Source organism: Hippocampus guttulatus, chromosome 4 (assembly GCF_054856545.1).
Source record: "Hippocampus guttulatus isolate MCC_2025c chromosome 4, RoL_Hgut_1.0, whole genome shotgun sequence".
NCBI lineage: Eukaryota > Metazoa > Chordata > Actinopteri > Syngnathiformes > Syngnathidae > Hippocampus > Hippocampus guttulatus.
The window spans coordinates 4,553,397-4,573,525 of NC_141264.1; the positions used below are offsets into that span (position 1 = coordinate 4,553,397).

Here is a 20,129-nt window from a genome sequence, read left to right on the forward strand (position 1 = left end):
AGTCAACAAAAAGTTATCTTACCAGTTATAAACTTGAAGAAGCTTTTTCTCGACTGCGGTTGGCCTGAAGGGTTTGACAGGTAAACAAGTTCCCTTTCACTGTTTTTCAAGGGAGGCTCGAATGAGGACGTTGGTTTGCAAAAGTGGAGCAAAAGTTAACAGCGATAAAAAGAAAATGGAGAGTTTCAAGGACTGGGAAAGTGAACATCAAAACTGGCATGAGCAATTTCATACATTGTTTAATTAGAACACTATCCGGTGATTCTTTTGTCTTTCCTCATTTCTAAAAACAGGAACTTGACAAACCATGCAGCAGAAGGCCAGCTAGACCACTCTGATGCAAAACACAATGTACATGTACATGCATAGTTTTATACAATGCTGCAAAAAGTATTTGCCTTCTTAAAAAATATCTACTATATTTATTTTTTTTGCACAGCATAGTTTCGAAGCTTAAATGTTTACAATTATCAAATGTAAATAAGAGTCAAAGAAAACCCAAGTAAACCTAAAATGTAGTTTTTAAAAATTTCATTCATTATTATTATTTTTTAATGAAAACAATGATACAAAAACTATTCCACGTTATTTGGCCCTGTGTGAAAAAGTAGCTGCTCCTTAAATCTAAAAACTAGTTGCAGCAACAACTGAAGTCAAGGGCCCTTTTTTCATGCCCAGCGCAAGTCTCGCCAAAGTGCAGTCTAACTGTGTGGATAGTTAAGAGTTCTCTTTCTGTTAGTATTTTGCTAGGCTAGCACAGATACAAGAGGGTGTTTGAGCCATTGTGGGAGATAACGCAGCCAACTCCATTCATCCATCCATCCATTTTCCAATCCGCTTTATCCTCACAAAGGTCGCGGTGGGTGCTGGACCTTATCCAGGCTGTCTTCGGGCAGTAGGCGGGGGTACACCCTGAATTTCGTTGCCAGCCACTCGCAGGGTACACATCGACAAACAACCATTTTGGCTCACACTCACATCAAGGGACAATTTGGAGTGCTCAATCAACCTGCCATGCATGTTTTTAGAATGTGGGAGGAAACCGGAGTACCCGGAGAAAACCCACGCTGGCACAGGGAGAACATGCAAACTCCATACAGGAATGCCGGAGCCGGAATCGAACCCTGCACTACTGCACTGTGAGGCGGATATGCTAACCAGCACACCCACGACCGTTGTGAGGGTAAGCGGACTATAAAATAGATGGATGAATGTGTGTATCTATAATTTTAAGATTGGCTGTCAATTGCAATTTTCCGTAGTTAACTTGCCATTAATCGCAAATTAATCCCACTTCTTATATCTGTTCTAAATATACAGGGAAAAAAAAATCACGCTTTTTTTTTAAGACTCAAGTTAATTAACATAACAGCGGACAAATATGTTCACCACATACAAATATTGCTGAATCATATTATTGATTGATACAGTAATTTTACACTAACATCCAGAGATATATTACTATAGCGTTAAATGGAGTGCAAAACATTTAGTTATGGATCTGTGTTGGGGCAATATTTTTGCCACAAGGCTCCATTCGTGTTTGATGTTGGTGAGAGTGACAGAATATTGTTCCTTTTCAAATTAAGTGTAACTTAATTAGAACATGAAGCAACTTGTGGAATCTTGCTTTTTATTCAATGAAAATCACAACATGTCGGAGTCTCTTCAAATATATTTATTATTATTGCAAAATTGTGTTATACTGACTCCTTTGCACAATGTTGAATGACTTTTTAAAAACGTTTTTACACAGATGTGGCGCAGCTTCCTGGCAAATGAGCCAGAAATAAAACCAATGATATTACATGTGCTACATTCTGGGGTTGCTGAATTAAAAAACAAAAAAACCAAACTCATGTCTAAAGAGAAAATGACTTGGACTAACTGCAAGTTATGAAATGGGCGTACACAAAGCTCTTGGCTCTCAAAGGGGTCTGGGAGTGCCCAAACCGACCCCTTTGAGAGCTGAGGGAGTGAAGAGCATAATGCGTATTTAAAAAACAAAACAAACTTTTGTCAAATGTGTAGCCCTTCAAATGGATGTTGACACAGCCACTGTGACTTACTGTGAGAAGTATTGCTGTTTTAAATGACTTGTGATGTCTTAGGTATTTTTTGATAAGCATGAGAGTCAAATTGAGTCCACCTTTAGAAAACAGAGACATTGAATAAACACTTGCAAATGAACTCCATGAACAGATCCCTTGAACGCATCCATCTTTGTAATAGTAAGATATCTCTTTATGAAGTAATTCTCACTATCTGTCCAGAGTATACAACGCCACCTGTTGTCGGTCAGCACGGTGGGGGCCAGCACCAAATCTCCCATCATCACAATGAGTCACTCACAACTTGTTTGGCAGTTTTCACATCCTCAATTCCTGATGCAATTCCACCTATTTTTGCCAGCTCCGCTGGTGTCGATGCACTGACTGGGAATCAAATGTGTGTCATCTGCATGACAACTTCTGCATGTGCCCCTACACTACCTGTGTGGACTGGCACAAAACACGTGGCTTCCAAAAATAGCATCCGATGTGAATTCTAGTAAAAGTCAATCAGTCATAGTAGTTACTAGGTGAAGAGGTCATTAACAAAATGTTATTTTTACACAACATATATCTCACATGTTCTGTTAAAAGAATTGAGGTATTCGTGTATTTTATTGCTTTTTACCACATTAGATCAAAACCTACACACTCATGCATTGCAAAGAAACACACAATAAGACTGATGTGATGACTGATGCTCACTTGCGGCATTGCATTAGAGGGCTAAACATGTTCACGGGTACAATATGGTAAACTGGGAGCAAACTGGGAGCACAATGATGGTGAATCCGTTTTTTTCCCCCACTCCAAATGGTATCGTGTTCCACTTTACGTTGACTGCAGTGGCTTGTTGGAGTAGATGCAGTGTGGTTAGGCCAGAGCTCAGTGGTTAGCGTCACTTGAAGTTGCTTCAAACCAGAGCCGTCTGAGACTTCCTTAGCTCCTTCTCCGCCTCATCTCGGCTGAGCAGGTACTGGAGGCAAAGCATGGTGGGAAATGGTTCAGAGATCTCGGTAGTTGGCCATTTTGAAATAAGACGGTACAACTTTTTGAAATAAGACGGTACAACTTTTGGTAATTTTTTTTTGTGTGTTGTTAATTAAAAAAAAACGCTATTCACCTTCAAACAAGTGTAATGAAATTTGATGATAGGATCATTCCATGCCAAATCACCCTGTGGGTTTAACCAATGAAACTTGTTGTACTCTACAGTGATGGCACAACACTAAATCTCAAATTTTAGGGGTTCGGGAGCTGCGGCCCATAAAATGTGACTATGTTCAGCAAAAAGGGGCGTGGCCGCCTTTCTTTGAGCCCTCAAATCTCAGAAATTACTTGGCCAATTTTCACAATACAAATATTGTTGGAAAGGGAATCCAGCAAGGAAACTAAATGCGCAGCCATTTAGAAGATTGATGCACATTTTACTAACTTTACACTTTGGGCTTTAATTTGACCTTGAGGATCATGTGACCGAACAAGGAATGTAATCTGTCACGTTCTCTCAAACAAACAAAAGTTTCAGATATATTTTTTAAATTTAGCAGCAATAAGAAGTCAAAGTATCCGTAGACTCAGATTTGCAATGAATATTCAATGGGTATTAAACAAATATTCAATTTATAATAAATACCGCATGCATATTCAACACTCAATGCATATTCATTGAATATTCATAGAATATTTGATGTACAGCAAATATTCAATGAATATTTGAGACGTGTATATTTGGACTCCCTGTTGCTGCTAAAAATTTTAAAAAGTTGTGAAACTTTTCTATGTTTCAAAGAAGATTTGAGAGATTACATTTTATGGTGGGAAAACGGTTTAGGTGACGTGACCCACAAGGTCAATTTCAAGATCAAATCCAAGGTCAAAGCGTCGAGTTACGAAAATATGCACCAATCTTCTAAATGATCGCAAGTTTGGATTCCTTGTTGAATTCCCTTTCCAACAAAACCTGTTTTGGGAAGAATGACTCGATAGTTCCTGAGATGGAAGGCCAAACCAATTAAAATTCGGTAGGCCGTAGCTCCCAAACCCCTGCTCCGATAGACCTAAAATTTGAGATTTAGTGTTTGCCATCACTATCAACAATCCAGCAAGTTTCATTCAAATGAAAATCCACATGGTTAAATTGTGGGGTGATTTGGGGTGGAATGACCAAGGTTTTAGTGCAAAGAATTTGAATCCTATTTGAGATTATTGAAAATTTTTAACATTCATTCAAACATGTATCCAGTATATTTAGAATGAAATGTCAGTTTTTCTCGTTTTATGTCAATTTAATGACCGCAATCGAAGTTCATGAAACATTTCAGGATTGGGGCTCAACTTGTGGGGAAATTTCTTGAAAACATAGACATGGCGACAGGATTTGACATTACGGGATGTCTTTGGACATTAATCCAGTGCTCTCCAACCTTTTTTTTGTGTCACGGACCGGTTGAGACAAGCACATGCTGTTTGTAGACCGGCAACCTTTTTTTTTTTCATTGCGTTTGTTTTAAAAGCACCAGTACTGACAACAACAATAATTGTAGAGTAATTCAACATTTTATTGACGTTCACTCCTTTCAAACAGTGCTTTTCTACTGCACAACAATGTAGAATAAAATTAAATAACACCGTGAACTACCAAGAAATGGCCCGATTAGGAATAATGAATACGCCTTATCATGGAAATATTGCAGAACCAAAAAGATTGCGAGACCTCGCAATGACATATCAATACTTTGCGAGATCTCACAGGTTTTTTTTTCCTTCCATGTCCCCTTAGGGGCTCCGTACTAACCTGTGATGCAAAACAACGGAGAAGGTGATGCTCAATTGTCACACATGTCTACAATAGTTGACCACTTACATCACCATCACTTCCAAACATATTTAAAAACAAACAAACAAACCATTAAACTGCTTTCTAATAGAATTTCTGGTGAAGGTATTCTTCTCTTCTCACATTCACTTCCATTGATGCCCACTAAACTGAGCTCTAGTTTGGGAAGCTGGGGTTTCATTTGACGCCAGCATCCATGACTTTTACGCTCATGACTTATCGGACTTCAATGACTTTTTTCCCCCCCTCAGTGTCTGCTTGGATTTTTCCCTGTATAGAAACTCCACAGCGTGCTGTTGCTTACTGTCATGTTGTTGATTCTTTCGGAAAGCGCTTCGATTTGCAACATGGTGCCCCTTGTGATCCCCATCTGCAACACACACGCATGCATGCACAAGCAGTGGTGATTTATGATGAAGTGTGAGTTTATTAGATTTTTTTTTCCAGCTTTTCAGGTTGTGTGGAAGTCAGCAGCCTCGTCAGCCAATATGACAGTGAGGACGACTTAGGATGGAGGATTAAGGCATGATGCGCGTGGCTAAGGTCCAAGCCGTTGATTGCTTTAATGCTCTACTCATATTTTTTGCGGGCATAAATATATTTTTGAAAAGCTCCGATTTTCATTTTCCCCTTCCAATATGAAAGAGAGTTCTTTCATGCTAAATTAACAAAGCTGTAGCTCTGCATGTTCTTTCCACACATTGAAGTGATACTTGATGCTCATATACTTAAAAGTAGTGATTTATTATTAGCATTTTTAAATATCCGTATAGTCTCGTCAATCCGGAGTTGTTTTGAGTATGTCCTCAACTCTTTTCTTTTTTTTCTGAGACGCAATCACTGATTAGCTAAAGTGAAACAGACAAAGAAACCATCTTAAACTTGTGACTCTGCATGTGTGTGTGTGTGTGTGTGCGTGCGTGCGTGTGGATAAATAGTGGAGAAACAATGTAGCGGTAGAGGACGGGGTGGATGTTATGACGGAACACAAAAAACGTATCAAATCATAAAACAATCCTAATTGGAATAATAGTAACAATGACGACACGATGATTAAACAGTATACCTTTATGATAAAACTAACTGAAAACTAGTAATATCGAGAAGAAATGTCAATTTGTTGATAGATGTTGTGGTAGGGTCACACGGACTTCAGGCCGCATGTTTTGGACACTCGGGTGAAAAGAGAGGCAAAGTTGTAAACCGATGTGATCCAACTACCAGACCCAAATGTACTGTATTATGAAGGTCTGAGCAGGGCAAAAGCGGCATTTAGCTTTGGTGGAGGAATAAACTCTGGCATGGGAGGAGTTCAGTGAGGCCATGGAGAACATGGACAGCTTCAAGGAAATTCTAGTCCACCATCCGGCATCTCAGGTTGGGGAAGCCGTGCACTATTAACACTGTCGGCGTGCTGCTCAACAGGGAGGTCAAGAGAGCCATCAAGATCGCCAAGCTGCAATACAAGCGCAAGGTGGAGGAGAAACTTAATGGCGGTAACCTCCGTGCAGCCTGGCAGGGCCTGAAGAAAATGGCAGCTGTGAACACCACCACCAGCACCGCCCCCATCCTCATCCCTGGGAGCAACCCAGCCTCGCTTGCCAATGACCTCAACTCCTTCTACACCAGGTTCGAGACTGATAACTCCACGCAGCTCACCAACACCAGGTCCCACCTCCGGCCCGGCAACTCTTCAATCACATTCCGCACAGAGGACGTTGTGAGGGCTCTCAAGAGGACCAAGATCAACAGTGCACCAGCAGCCGACAACGTCAGTGGCCGGGTCCTCAAGTACTGCGCTGACCAGCTCGAGTGCGTTTTCCAGCTTTTATTCCAGTCCTCCATGAACACCGCCACCGTTCCTAAACTGTGGAAGCACTCCACCATCACCCCCATTCCCAAGGACAATAACCCCAAGACCCTGAACGACCTCCGCCCTGTGGCCCTCACCTACCACATGATGAAAGCCATGGAGAGGATCGTCAAGCAGCACATCCTCACAAAGACCAGCTCACGCCTCGACCCCTTCCAATTTGCATACCAGACAGGCAAAGGTGTCAACGATGCCAAAGCCTTCATCATCGACACCATCCACAAACATCTGGAATTCCCCAACACTCTGGCCAGGCTTCTGTTTGCTGACTTCTCCTCTGCCTTCAACACCCTGCAGCCTCACATCCTGGCACAGAGGTTGAAGCAGAACTTCTCCTTGAACAACCAACTCATCCTCTGGATCCTGGACTTCCTCACACACACAACACAGACAGTCAGGATCAACGACAACCTGTCTGACCTCCTCGCCACCTCCACAGGCTCCCCACAGGGCTGCGTGCTCTTCATCCTGTACACGGATGAATGCAGGTCATCACATCCCAACAGCCACCTGGTGAAGTTCGCTGATGACACTGTCCTAGTGTCTCTGCTCTCCGGCTCCACGCAACACCATGGTCCCGCCCTGCAGCAGTTCGTCGAGTGGTGCGACGCCTCCCGGCTGGAACTGAGCATCAGCAAGACCAAGGACATGCTGGTGACCTTCTCCAGAAAACAGAGAGAGCTGGCCTCAACAATCCCCACCATCATCCGGGGGACTCCAGTGGAAACTGTATCCGAATACAAGTATGGACCATCCTGGACAATAACCTGAGGTTCTCCTCCAACACCGAGGTGATCCTGAAAAAATGCCACCAGAGGATGTACCTGCTCAGGAAACTGAACTCCTTCTCCGTCAGCGGGAAAATCCTCCTGACTTTCTACCAGGCATTCATAGAGTCCGTCCTCTCGTTTTCTATGGTTCCACTCCCAAAGTCTGCAGGAGAAGAACCACCTGGACAGCATCAGCAGAGTGTGCTCCAAGATCATTGGACTTCCCACTCGCCTTCTGACTGCAGTGTGTGAGCAGCAGATTCATGGTCTGGCTGCTCAGATCATAAAGGACCCCTCACATGCTCTCTTCCCCGTGTTCGAATGGCTGCCTTCCGGCCGCAGGCTGCGGTTCCCAGCTTGCAGGACTGCGAGGAGGAGATCCACCTTCGTCCCCCAGGCTGTTCTCCTCTTAAACTCTTATTCCAAGGAACCCTGACAGTAATGTTTATATCAATACATTCTAAAACAATTTCCAATAAAACAGAGTTATAAAACCAAGTTATTGGAAGGATTTTAATGTGTAGTTGACATAGCGATAGCATTCCGACTTCAAATTAAATCCCACAGTTTGAGCCGAAAGCTAAACTAAACCAAATGTAAAGAACTGAATAAACTTTTGCACATGTGCACACACTCTTATTCATGTAAATTGCATTTTTTTAAAAATTACACAACATGTCGCGTTCTTCAAAGAAGCATTCGTTAATTTAGTATAAAAGCTTATCTACTACTGTAAAGTAAGGACATTGTACAAAATCAGCTCCCGTTTCCAAAATAACCCTTCTGTTTCTTGTTTGGCTCTGCAATTACATAAATAATAAATACAACTCTCTGAGAATAAAAGCAAGTACCGGTATGTCACAAGTTTATTTTAAGCACGTGGTATTCAAGCTGGAAAATAAGAAGTAGAAAGGGTGCCCGAGTGAATTCACACAAATATAAAATTATCACTTGTTGGCGCACAGTGGTTAGGAGAACTGCTAAATACTGTGAAGAGTGCCTTTATAAACACTGTCACCAGGAAAGGAGGCTGACGCTGGGTTCGTTTAGCACCTGACCAATAATACAGGAGGCGGACTAGATCCATCATGACAGGCAGCTGTGATTGTGGAGCCATCAGGCAGCTTTATCAGAACATCACAGAGATCTCTTCACTTGTCAAGGCACTTGGTCACACTGATGGGCTGGGTTGAGGATTGAGGAGCACGGGATGGGGGTGGGATGCGGGCTGAGGTATTGAGGGCTGCAAGCAAAGGAAGGAACAGAGGTACCGATTGGCTGGTGAATAATCATGACAATGTCCACGTTTGTGACACATGTGATGTCGTGGAGAAATGTTGCCGTTGGTGCCCACCTGGTGGCTGGAGTGATCCGGCTTTCTGTCCGTGATGGTGCTCAGGCCTCGGAAGTTGTTGTTGTAGTGATGTGCCTGGGTACTGTTCCCTGTCGAATGGCCCTCAAGAGGCCCGGCAGACTCAATGGGGCAAACGTAGTCTGTGGATTCATCTGGCCGCCTCCTCCGCAAATGCGTCAAGTTGGAGAAGCCCAACTTTTTGGGCTGCAACAAAAAAGACAAAAGACTATCGTTTTGTTATCCAGTGGGGCCTGGAGATACAAGTTTAATTTATTGTATTAGCTTCAGGGAAAAACGGGCCACCTCAGTGGCAGTAATGGAGCTTGTGGAAGCAATAGCCACTCGTATAGACAACGAATTTACCTAGATCTATTTAGATCTAGGATTTTTCTAGATCTAAAAAAATAATAATAAAGCATTTGATACCATGGGTCACACTATATTATTGAATCACTTAGAGATATATGGCATAAGAGGTGTAGCATATTAAAGGAAGTTATTCAGACAATAGATATCAATATGTGCAGTTCAACAACATTAAATCAAATCAACTGAGGAAGTCAGCAAATTGCTTAAATGTCATCATTTTTGGAGGGTGTTAGTTGGAGTGTAATGTCATGGAACACACGAAGAACAAGGGGTAGGACTGGAAACTTTGCGAAATGAGGACCACTTGTTTTTTTCATCTTTTAAATCTTTTACTTCTGACCAAATTTCTGTGATCCGTTTTTTACATGTTCAAGAAACAAACACTTGGAACGCAAAACACTTCACTCCTCACTGAAATAAATGTGAATGCTATTAATCTGCTGTGGCCTCCTCCAATTAAACAACCCCAAAATTTTATATACACAGAAAATACAACTCAATACAACTTTGGTTTACACAAACACAGTAATAACATAATTAAGTAGAAAATGGAAGAGTGAAAGAGTTTGTCCATCTTGCAAATTCATAGCCACTCCTGTTGTGTGCAACTTGAGGGGGAGTGGGGGTATTAAAATCAAAGAAGACTTTCACAACTAGTGTCAGTGAATCAGTAACTACAGTTTTAGTCATTTCCCAGAGGATAAAGAAAAAATTCATGTGACTATTGCTGTGTTGTTTGTCCACACGTGTCAGCTTCCCTTCATTTAGTCCGCTGGCATGACGAGTACAATTCATTCTGTTGGTGGTAGAAAGTGCATCCAACCACATTGCATACATTGTATTCTATTGCTATCATAGCATTTTAACGCAGCACTCAAGGTTAGGAAAAAAGTCTTCCAAGTCATGTAAGGGACAAGCTCCATTGCTTGTTTGTTTCCTCGGAAGGAACAGCGAAGAGGATTGCAAGCTGAGCCTCGAAGCTGTGGAGGGGGAGGAGGGGAGTTCCCACCTCACTTTATCACCACACTGCAAATGTGTGGAGCTTAAAGTGAGTTGACACAACGAGGACTCGCGCATATAAAGGTGCTTTCTCTCCTATGTTAAAGGGAGAAAGGAGTGGGTTCCTCTTACGCAACTATTTTTTTTTTGGCCTCATCTTTCTTCCACCTCCACGCTGTGAGATTACGGTCGCACAAGCCTAACTTGCTTCTTACGAGCTCACCTTGACTTTGGCAGTGATGCTGAGCGGCGTGTAGTTAACTGCCTCGGTGTACTCTCTCTTCTCCTGCTGGGCTTGCGCTCCCACCAGGTTGCTGAAATTGGTGGCTATGTGGCGCCGCAGCAGTGTTTTCTGAGGAGGGATGTTAAGCAGCATGGCCAGCGAGTCGGAATTAAACCGAGGCTCCAGCATCTATTTAAAAAACAAAAAACAAAAAAAGGCACTGAAATTAATGCCTGAAACTTGTGTCGCAACCCCGCTGTGAGCATACTCACGATTAATCCTCCGTGAACCCCACTGCCCCTCAAGTTTGGGGCGTACTCGGCCAGGTCCACAGATCTCAGCCACTCCATGACTCGATGATTGGACCACTGAACCACCTCACGAGGAGAACACTGGTTCTGAACCACAAACGTAAACATGGATGGTGACTCTATTTACTCATCACTCAGTTCTGCACATGGTTATCAATTCTGCCTCATATGCATAGGTTAAATCGCTGAGAGGGTGGGGGGGGGCACGGGTGTTTGATAGTGGTCAGAAAATCACAATAGGCAAATTTAAAATTGTCTTTAACATTGGACAGGTAACTAGTTTACAGCATTAGTGGAAGCCAGTAAGACTGCATTCTGGGTCAACTGAAAAACTTGCTCCTCAGGAGGGGCTACTTTTTTGGCTAGCATATCCTGCTTATTTTGCTGGTCTCAACAGCTCTTTCGGGTCCATGAAAGAGACCAGAATTTCAGATCTACAGACATTACAGTAACTGACCGTTATCCCCACCCCCCCTTTCTGTCTTTTTACAAAAGTTTAAAAGTGCTTTTAAAAAAAGTCAAACCTCTCCTCTCTCATGAACACTTTGAGACAGTAATTCATGCCTTTGTCCCATCCCGGCTCGATTACTGCAATGCCCTTTACTTTGGAGTCAGCCAGTCCTCCATTAAGCGCCTTCAGCTGGTCCAGAATGCCACTGCTCGCCTCTTGACTGGTACTCGTAAGAGGGAGCACATAACTCCTACTCTGGCATCTCTTCACTTGCTCCCCATACATTTTGGAGTTATTTTCAAGATCCTCTTATTTGTTTTCAAATCTCTAAATGACCTCGCGCCACCTTACCTCTCTGAGCTCATCCGCCCCCACGCACCTGCCCGGTGCCTCAGGTCTGCGGACCAGACATTATTAGAAGTACCAAGAACTAAACTGAGGCTCAGAGGGGATCAAGCTTTTTCTGTTGCTGGTCCCTCTCTCTCAAATGACCTCCCACTGAACATTCGGCACGCCTCCTCGCTGCCCATCTTCAAAACTCACTTGTATTCTTTGGCATTCGACTCAGCATGACTTAGATTTGTTCTTGGTTTTGCTGTTCGGTGCTTTCTACCGTCTTTATTACCGATTTGTTTTACTGTTTGTTGTATATGTTCCATGTACAGCACTTTGTATGCAGCGATGGCTGTTTGAAAGTGCTCTATAAATACAGTTGAGTTGAGTTACAAGGTCTCTCTATTTGGTTATTTAAGGAGTTATTGTAGGCGGGCAAAGTGCCAACAACTCAGATGTTGGGCTGTAGAGGCAAATTGCAATCCACTCATCAAAAAAAGAAAATGACATTGGGGTGACAATTCTGCTTTGTGAGCATACCAAGGTGCCCTTGATAGGCAGATGATGCAATAAAGAACGGCAGCAGAGTAACATGGAAATTTCATCTCATCCATTATTGGTTTGTTTTTTGCCAACGTGCAAGCATTTCTCACTGACCTCGGTGCCAGGCCTGCGCTTGAGACAGTAAGGGTTGAACTGGTTAACATGTAGAACATGAATAGCACACTTGATGCTGAGATGATGCAGCTGGCTAGTCACTTTTAGGGCCAACAAGTCATTCTGAGAAGACAGATGGAAACATTAGTGGTTTGACAACAACGCTGTATTGCTGTTATGCTATTTCACTTTCGATAGAACTCACTCACCACAGTAAGGTACTGCAGCATCTGCCCATCCACTCTTCCTTCATTAAATTGGTCTTTATACTGAGGAAGGCCGATGTCATCGAGCCAGCCTTCGGAACATCACGTCACGTTAATTTTCACGTCTTACTGTTACTGTGAGAAATACGCGTCCGGTGTTTTGTACGTACGAGTGACCCAGAGGTAATCCAGCTCGGCAGACTTCTCGTGCTGCTTGCTATTAAATGTCTTGATGGCTAAATGGAGTTTCTTCCTGTGCAATGGATTTTTCATTCCCATTTCCTAGAAAGAAGAAGAGGATAGCTGAATAGCTGTGACAATTCATTTCTTTGTCACAGCTATGTTTGACAGTCGACACTTGAAAACTGCACCTGCAAAAAAAACCCAAAACATCATCCTGTTGAAAGAGACAGATAGATGAAGCCTAAGGTGTGGGGAAGGTGACGTGACATTGTTGAAGGCAGAACTAAAGCGTAGGCTGAAAATCAGAGACAGGTGTTACTAAAGGTGAAGTGAACGGACAAACAACAAGAGCGAAGAGACAGGTACAACTAAAAACAATTAACATGCTGCGCAGAAGATAAGCCTGACAGCTCAATGAGCAGATGATTCAGATGACAAAAGTAATATGTAAAAACTTGACAATAATTGACCAATTTAAGACTGTTTTTCATTGTGGTTCAACAGAATTATTATAAAAATGAAACATGACAGTCCAAAATAATGGTACCGTTAGCGTAATATTTTGTTGTACAACCATTTGATGAAATTCCAGCCATTAAACAATTTTGGTAACTTTCAATGAGCTTTGGGCACCTCTCAGCAGGTATTTTGGCCGACTCTGATAACCTGTTCAAGTTGTCTCTGGTTTGAAAAACACCTTCTTCACATGGCTCCTTCCATGGGTGTTCAGTAGGATTTACATCAGAGGCCAATTAATTTTGCGCTTTAGCCGTTCTGTGTGTGTGTGTGTCAGTGTTGTGTCCAAGGACCGGCAACCCGAGGCCAAGGCCAAGGACTTGGAAAATTTTCCGGGGCAAGGCCAAGGCCAAGGACTTGAGAAATTTTCCGAGGCCAAGGCCAAGGACCATGGACTTGCCTCCGAGGCCAAGGCCAAGGACCAAGGACTGATTTTGAAACTGAGGCCTAGCCGAGGACATGTATAAAACAATGCTATCATACCACTTGGCAGGTCTTCATGATTTGCAACACCCCTCCATCATAACCCTTTGCACTCCCTAACGCTTGAATGAAGTGTTTTTATTCAAAGAGTAGAACAGTCAGGGTACGTGTTATTTATACTTAGAAAAACAAAAATAAAAGCATATGGTATACTGTACATTTATGAATTAATGTTTTAGTGTAGTCGTTTCTTAATATGAAGTAAATCAACACTCAACAGGCATGACATGGCACGGAAGACAAGTTGAGAAATGACTTTGCATAGAAGTCAATCACTGACTGCAGAAAAAGCGGTAATCTCTCAGTGATAATTTTACAGTTTACCGGCAGCGAGTCCCAGGGACTCGCTGATCAGAAAAGTATGAGTGCCATTACAAATTGAGAGAGTCCCAAATTTCGAATTCTGAAAGGGTCTACTTATTCAATTGCATATGATAATAACACAAACAACAACATATACTTACAATGATAAACAAATGCTGCAAAAATTTAAATAATTCAGGAGCAGGCCTGAGGATTTCGGAAATTCATGGTAACCGTTTTTCGGTTCCGTCGGATCACCCAATGGGAAACCACGATAACAAATGTTCCGTAAACGTTCATCATGGGAACCCATTTTTCTATTTTGACTGATATTGATAATCAAGAATTCCGAAACTCAAAAGTATAATGTTTCAAGGGTCAATGTTTGAAAACTATGCATTAACAATGAACATTACATCAGCAGCTGTGTACTCCAGGTTTATTCCCAAAAATAATTGGATAAAAACTGGTGTACTCATGTGGCATCATCAGAGTATTTTTTCCAATCTCACACTGCAAAGATTAATTGCATACCTGTCAACTCATACAGTTTAGCCATAGTTCATACGGATTTTGTGGTGAATCTTACGTATATGGCCGTATCGCACAAATCATACGGATTCTGAAAATTTCCGGTTTTTTTTTTTCACCAACTCCAAATGATTTGGAGTTGCTGAAAAAGGTAACGCAGGAATACAACTCTGAACACAGTAATGCCACTAAGTAGAATGATGATTAGACATTAACCAGACATTGTATTATGGAGATCTACAATAAATATCATTGAAAATTTCGTGGGGGTTTTTTTCTGCCGTTATTTTGACATATAAAATGCTTTGGTATGTTATAAGGATTTTTTGATCTTTATAAGGATTTTTTTGGTAGTTTATACAGGTTGGCGCTCCGAAAAGTTGCCAGGTATGTAATTGACTGGTAATCATTAATACAGGTAAGTATTGATGTGGCTTGACATCCTCTTCCCAAGACGATGCATGTGTAATCTACTATCAATTTGACGAAAGAATTTAACACACGTCATCATTAGTTCTACCAACAGTTAACATTAGCATTACTACACCTTGTGACGAATGTTTTATTCATAAAGTTACCATGCTACAACCAGTAAATTATACAATAACCAATACTGTTTCATAATATTTTTCACAGCGATTAGCCTACAAATCTAATGACCAATTTGCCTCGTAATCGTGCCTCGCGTCGTATTTCGCTCTCGCGTTCTGTGCATACGTCACAGGTGAGTTTAGTGATACGCCCTTTGGACGATTCATACAAAAAATCAGACAAGCATTCCCATTTCTTAAATATCGTAATTAGTAGACCTTGGTGAGTTTTTTTCCCCGCCATCTCAAACTTTCATCCGTGCGATTCCTCAGTTTGCGGACTAAAATAACAACCCGCATGCGCACATAACGCCATCTGTTGTGTCCCCCCCAACACTGAAAACAAAACAAAACGAAAGTAAATTAGAAGAAACACACTCACACACCACACCACATCACAAACACACATACAGGCGCAGTGAAATCGCGTGGATCACACAGTCAATTCAAGTGCAGTGACTTTTATAATTAAACTATTTTTCGGTACCGTGAAAAACACGGAAACGACACGCTACCGGTAACGATTGTTACTGTGAAATCCTCAGGCTTGCCGTAGTTTTTTTGTTTGTTTATTTGTTTTGACTGAGAAATTTCCTTGCGTCCATTGTTTGGAACTGTGCGTCCTGTGGGAAAATTATGCGTCTAGGACGCGGGACGCAGAGGTAATGAGATGGCTGATCTCTAAACATTCTCTGAGTACTACTATTATTACCACTCCCACTAATACTACATTAATTAATACCTTCAAATTCACAATAATCATAAAAATTAATTAAATCAACCATGATTTTAAACTATGTATTATCAATATTCATTATTCCAAACATGAGAAAGCATTCAGCAAACATTACTGGAATCGAGCAAAAGGACTCCAAAAGCCAACGGCCAAACCCAAAAGTGAAGTGCCGACATTATTGACTCCAGCTGTAACGCAAATTACTTGGTTCAAACAAACATTCTAGTGCGACCGCACAAACGTGACGACTGTGCAAAAATAACTAGATAAAAGACACCACTGTTACAGAAAGGCTTTACACGCTATTTAAACTGCCGATCGCGAACGCAACAAACCGTGATTGAAACTAACTGTGATGCCGCTCTTTATACGTTGGGCTAACTGTTACCTGTCAGTGGCAGACCCGCCCCTCTTAAAGCGCCAGAGTTAAACCATCAACATGGGTTTCCTTGAATGGAATTTATTAGATTCGTTCGTGATTTTTGCGGTCCTTATACAAGTGTTTCGAGGCTCTAATCCCTCATTGTGTCCGAGGACCGGCAATCCGAGGCCAAGGCCAAGGCCAAGGACTTGACTCCCGAGGCCAAGGCCAAGGACCAAGGACTTGACTCCGAGGCCAAGGCCGAGGACCAAGGACCGCCCCTCGGTCCTCGAGCCGGTCCTCGAGGCCAAGGACCGGCTCGAGGAACACATCTCTGGTGTGTGTGTGTGCAGGAAAGATTCTGGCCAAAATCATGCTCGGCAGGCTGGTCAAGCACATCTCAGAAGGTGCGCTTCCGGAAACCCACTGTGGCTTCCGGAAGACTAGCTCCATCACGGACATGATCTTTGTTTTAAAAGCAGAGAACATCACAAGGACCTCTACAAAGCTTTCATCGATCTCAGCAAAGCCTTCGACGTGCCTCTTCCACCGTGGCATGGGACATGAAGACGGTGTTCATATGGAGTACCGCCTAGATGGAAGCCTCTTCAACATCGTACAGCTCCAGGCCCGCACAAAGACAAAAATCTGTCAGATCTGTGAGCTGCAGTATGCTGATGACTGCACTGTACTAGCTCACAGCTCAAACTCTATGCAGCATGCCCTGGACACTATTTCCAGTCTGTACCAATCCTTTGGTGTTCAGATCAACATTAAAAAAACTGAGGTCATGTTCCAACTCACTACCCCAACTTCCACATCCCCCAGCTTTCACATTAATGGCACTCCACTAAACGTAGTGGACCATTTCACCTACCATGGCTCCACCAGGTCCTCAAACTGCTCCCTTGACACTGAAGTCCACACCCGTATCAATAAAGCATCATCATCCTTTGGTCGCCTACGCAGCAGGGTCTTCGAAAACCGAAGCCTGAAGATCTGTACTAAGTTTGCCGTGTACAATGCAGTATGTCTCTCCATTCTGCTCTACAGGGCAGAGAGTCATGGACCCCACACCGCCGGCACATTACTACCCTGGAGGCCTTCCACATCTGCTGCCTGCAAAAGATCCTTGGCCTGTCCTGGGAAGATCAAGTTCCCCATATAGATATCCTCAAAAGCACCAATTTCATCTGCATGAAAGAGGCTGTAGCGAAAAAACATCTTCGGTGGATCGGACACACCATCCGCATGCCCGACAACCGCCTGCCCCGCCAGGTCCTCTATGGACAACTGAGAGGTGCAAAGGGTTCTGCTGGGGGGCAAAAGCGGCGCCTTAAGGACTACACCAGGGACCTCCTAAGGTGAGCCAACATCAACCCCACGCAACTTGAAACTCTTGCACTCAACAGACTAACCTGGCAGATCACTTGTGCCACTGCAGCCTCTCAAATTCACCAAATTAACCAAGTCAGACGAGCAGAGAGAGACGCATTCAACGACACCAGCGGGCAGCTGGTGCCCCCCTGGTATCTGGCTTCTCTTGCTCCATCTGCGGTCGAGTCTGCGGCTCAAGGATCGGTCTCTATGCCCATGAGAAGTGGCACCAGCGACAAAGTCGCTGACCCCCCCTCCCCCCTCCTCTCCCCTCCCTTGGAGCAAGCCTCATCATCAAACATGATGGACAGCTCAACGTGTGTGTGTGTGTGTGTGTGTGTGTGTGTGTGTGTGCGTGGGTACCTTTTCTAGGTCTTGTGCAGTGGCAGACAGTAGAGTTTGCCCGCTGCTGACCCACTGGTGAGCCATGGCGGCATACTGGCGCAGTCCAATGTCCTCTAGCCATTCACACACCTGCTCGGTGTTCCACTTAGAAAAATGCATCTTCAGGTCTCTAAGATTCAAATGGAAGAAAATGGATTTTATTTGGAGGTGTATCATGGGGCTATTGAATTCATTGCAGACCCTTGAAGGACGTGAGCCAATACATCAGGGGTGACCAATACATCGATTGCGATCGACCGGTAGCTGTCGGACTGGTCCCAAGTCGATCGCGAGGGGTTTAAAGGGGGGAAAAAAATCCAACCCAAAACATTTGTGTGTCTGTGTGCACGTTAGTAATACGATACATTTTTGTGTTGGTGCACAGTCCACCCGTAGCATCCTATCAGTCTCACTTTCACAACAAGTATTTAAAAAAGAAAATACAAAAGCAGGTCACCTTCAACCTACGGTGGCGCGTGACCTGCATCACCGGAAGTTGCTAGCCCTCAGCAATTGGCAATTGCAGCTTCCGATCAGAGATGTTGCGCTACATATTTTATGGTTATTATTATTCTCATTCAGAGTCTGTTACATGATAATTCACTGAGGGCACGGGCAAAGAATGGGAATTTGGAGTGCGGGAGAAGCATTTTAAAACCGTACATGGGAGCTATGGTCGTTAAGAGGCTGCAAAATGCATCCCATGCCTCCGCGTCAGGTCTTTACTAAGGTAGGCAGTGATTTGCTTTTCACAAACTCACAATGTTTTGTGTCAATTTTTCTGTTTCATTCATCTTAGGGGCCGTTATGGCTATTGCTTATCGGTGCATGTGTGTGTGTAAGCGGGCATTCCAACTAAATGACCAGAAGGACCACCGTTGACAACTGTTTTGTGTTTGTTCCGATGTGCAAGGTAGATGTTTGTAATAGCCAGCATGAACAACAATTGCAATTTTTATACAACATGGGCATTTGGTAATCCACTGTGTGGATGATGTGGGGACTTTCTGGCTGTTTCTACGATGTAAGGCGATAAGGCAAGCGCAATAATCGATTACACAAGAAGTCCAGATTGTTTGCCACTGCGTGATAGTCAGATCAACCAGATTTTAGATGTCAAGCATCCCAATTTGTCCAGTGTGCATGCACCCTGAGTAGTTATTTTAGCTTATGCTGACAGACAGGGGACAGAGGTTTTTGTCTGTACATTTAATGTCAATTCCGCAAGGAAGGAAATTTTTTACCACTATATTTACGTGTGTGTGTGTGTGTGTGTGCGCGCGCGCGCGTCGACAACAGTGAATGTCTTTTGTACCGTATGTTCCCTGAACGTGACTGTCTCATTCTGGGGCCTCTCCTCTTGAAATCGCCAAGCTCTGGGTCATGTATCTGACCTGGACTACCTGACTGACTGCGACGAATTCTGTAAAAAGCATAACCACCCAAGAAAATGAAGATTACATGATGAGGAAGGCAGGACTGAAAGTAATCAAAGACATCTCGATGAAATGTGGTGGAATTGAGCAAATGCTCTCTGTTAATGTGATTACTTACAAGCCCCAGAGCTTCTTAATGCCTCTTTGACTTTTCCTGTTTTCGAGTGCTATAGGAGAGTCCATTCCAGAGGACAGAGGGGACTGGTCTGACAAGATACATTCTTCTAGCTGCTCTGAACATTCTATCAGACAAGAACAAATAAGAAGTACATAAATTAGGCTGCCGTGCATGACAGTACATCACCTGCACAGTGACTCCTTTGAGAGATGTTTGCATTACCGTCATAATCAGGACATACTGAAATGCATCATCAATCCATTTTCTACCCCTTATTTGCTTCACGGTGGCTGGAGAATATCCCAGCTGACCAAGGGCGAAAGCCTGCCTACACTCGGGATTTGTTACCATTCGAGCACAGGGCACATTGCAACAAACAAGCCTTCACATCTGAGACTTGCACAACTACAGTCAATGGGCAAGAATTGCTCTCAGGCCAGCCGCATGAACATCTGCAATGCTTGGGACTCTTCTTGGAGTCATATCAACAACATGCACTGGTCACCTATGAATAGATGTGTTGTTGATGATGAAATGAAAGCAAGGTTTATGCGTATGTTTACTTGACTGATAGTGGTGCACAGATGAATTATGCAAAACCCACCAGTGTAATAAAGATCATACTTCCCCGGAGATCCTGAGCCAGGTTAGTAAAAAGTGAGAGGGAAAAAAAAC

At 43.1% G+C, this 20,129-nt stretch overlaps 1 protein-coding gene across 1 annotated transcript in view; it reads right to left on the bottom strand.

Moving 5' to 3' along the window:
• Positions 1–8,032: 8,032 nt before the first annotated feature.
• The window catches only part of ppfibp2b (PPFIA binding protein 2b), a 77,837-nt gene continuing 65,740 nt past the window's right edge, over positions 8,033–20,129 (bottom strand). The window contains 12 exon segments of the mRNA XM_086108355.1: positions 8,033–8,727; positions 8,729–8,776; positions 8,888–9,091; positions 10,479–10,667; positions 10,751–10,876; positions 12,231–12,353; positions 12,440–12,528; positions 12,607–12,718; positions 17,880–18,030; positions 19,216–19,323; positions 19,455–19,578; positions 20,059–20,091. Coding sequence (XP_085964481.1) covers positions 8,692–8,727; positions 8,729–8,776; positions 8,888–9,091; positions 10,479–10,667; positions 10,751–10,876; positions 12,231–12,353; positions 12,440–12,528; positions 12,607–12,718; positions 17,880–18,030; positions 19,216–19,323; positions 19,455–19,578; positions 20,059–20,091 — 1,343 coding nt within the window. The 3' untranslated portion in view covers positions 8,033–8,691.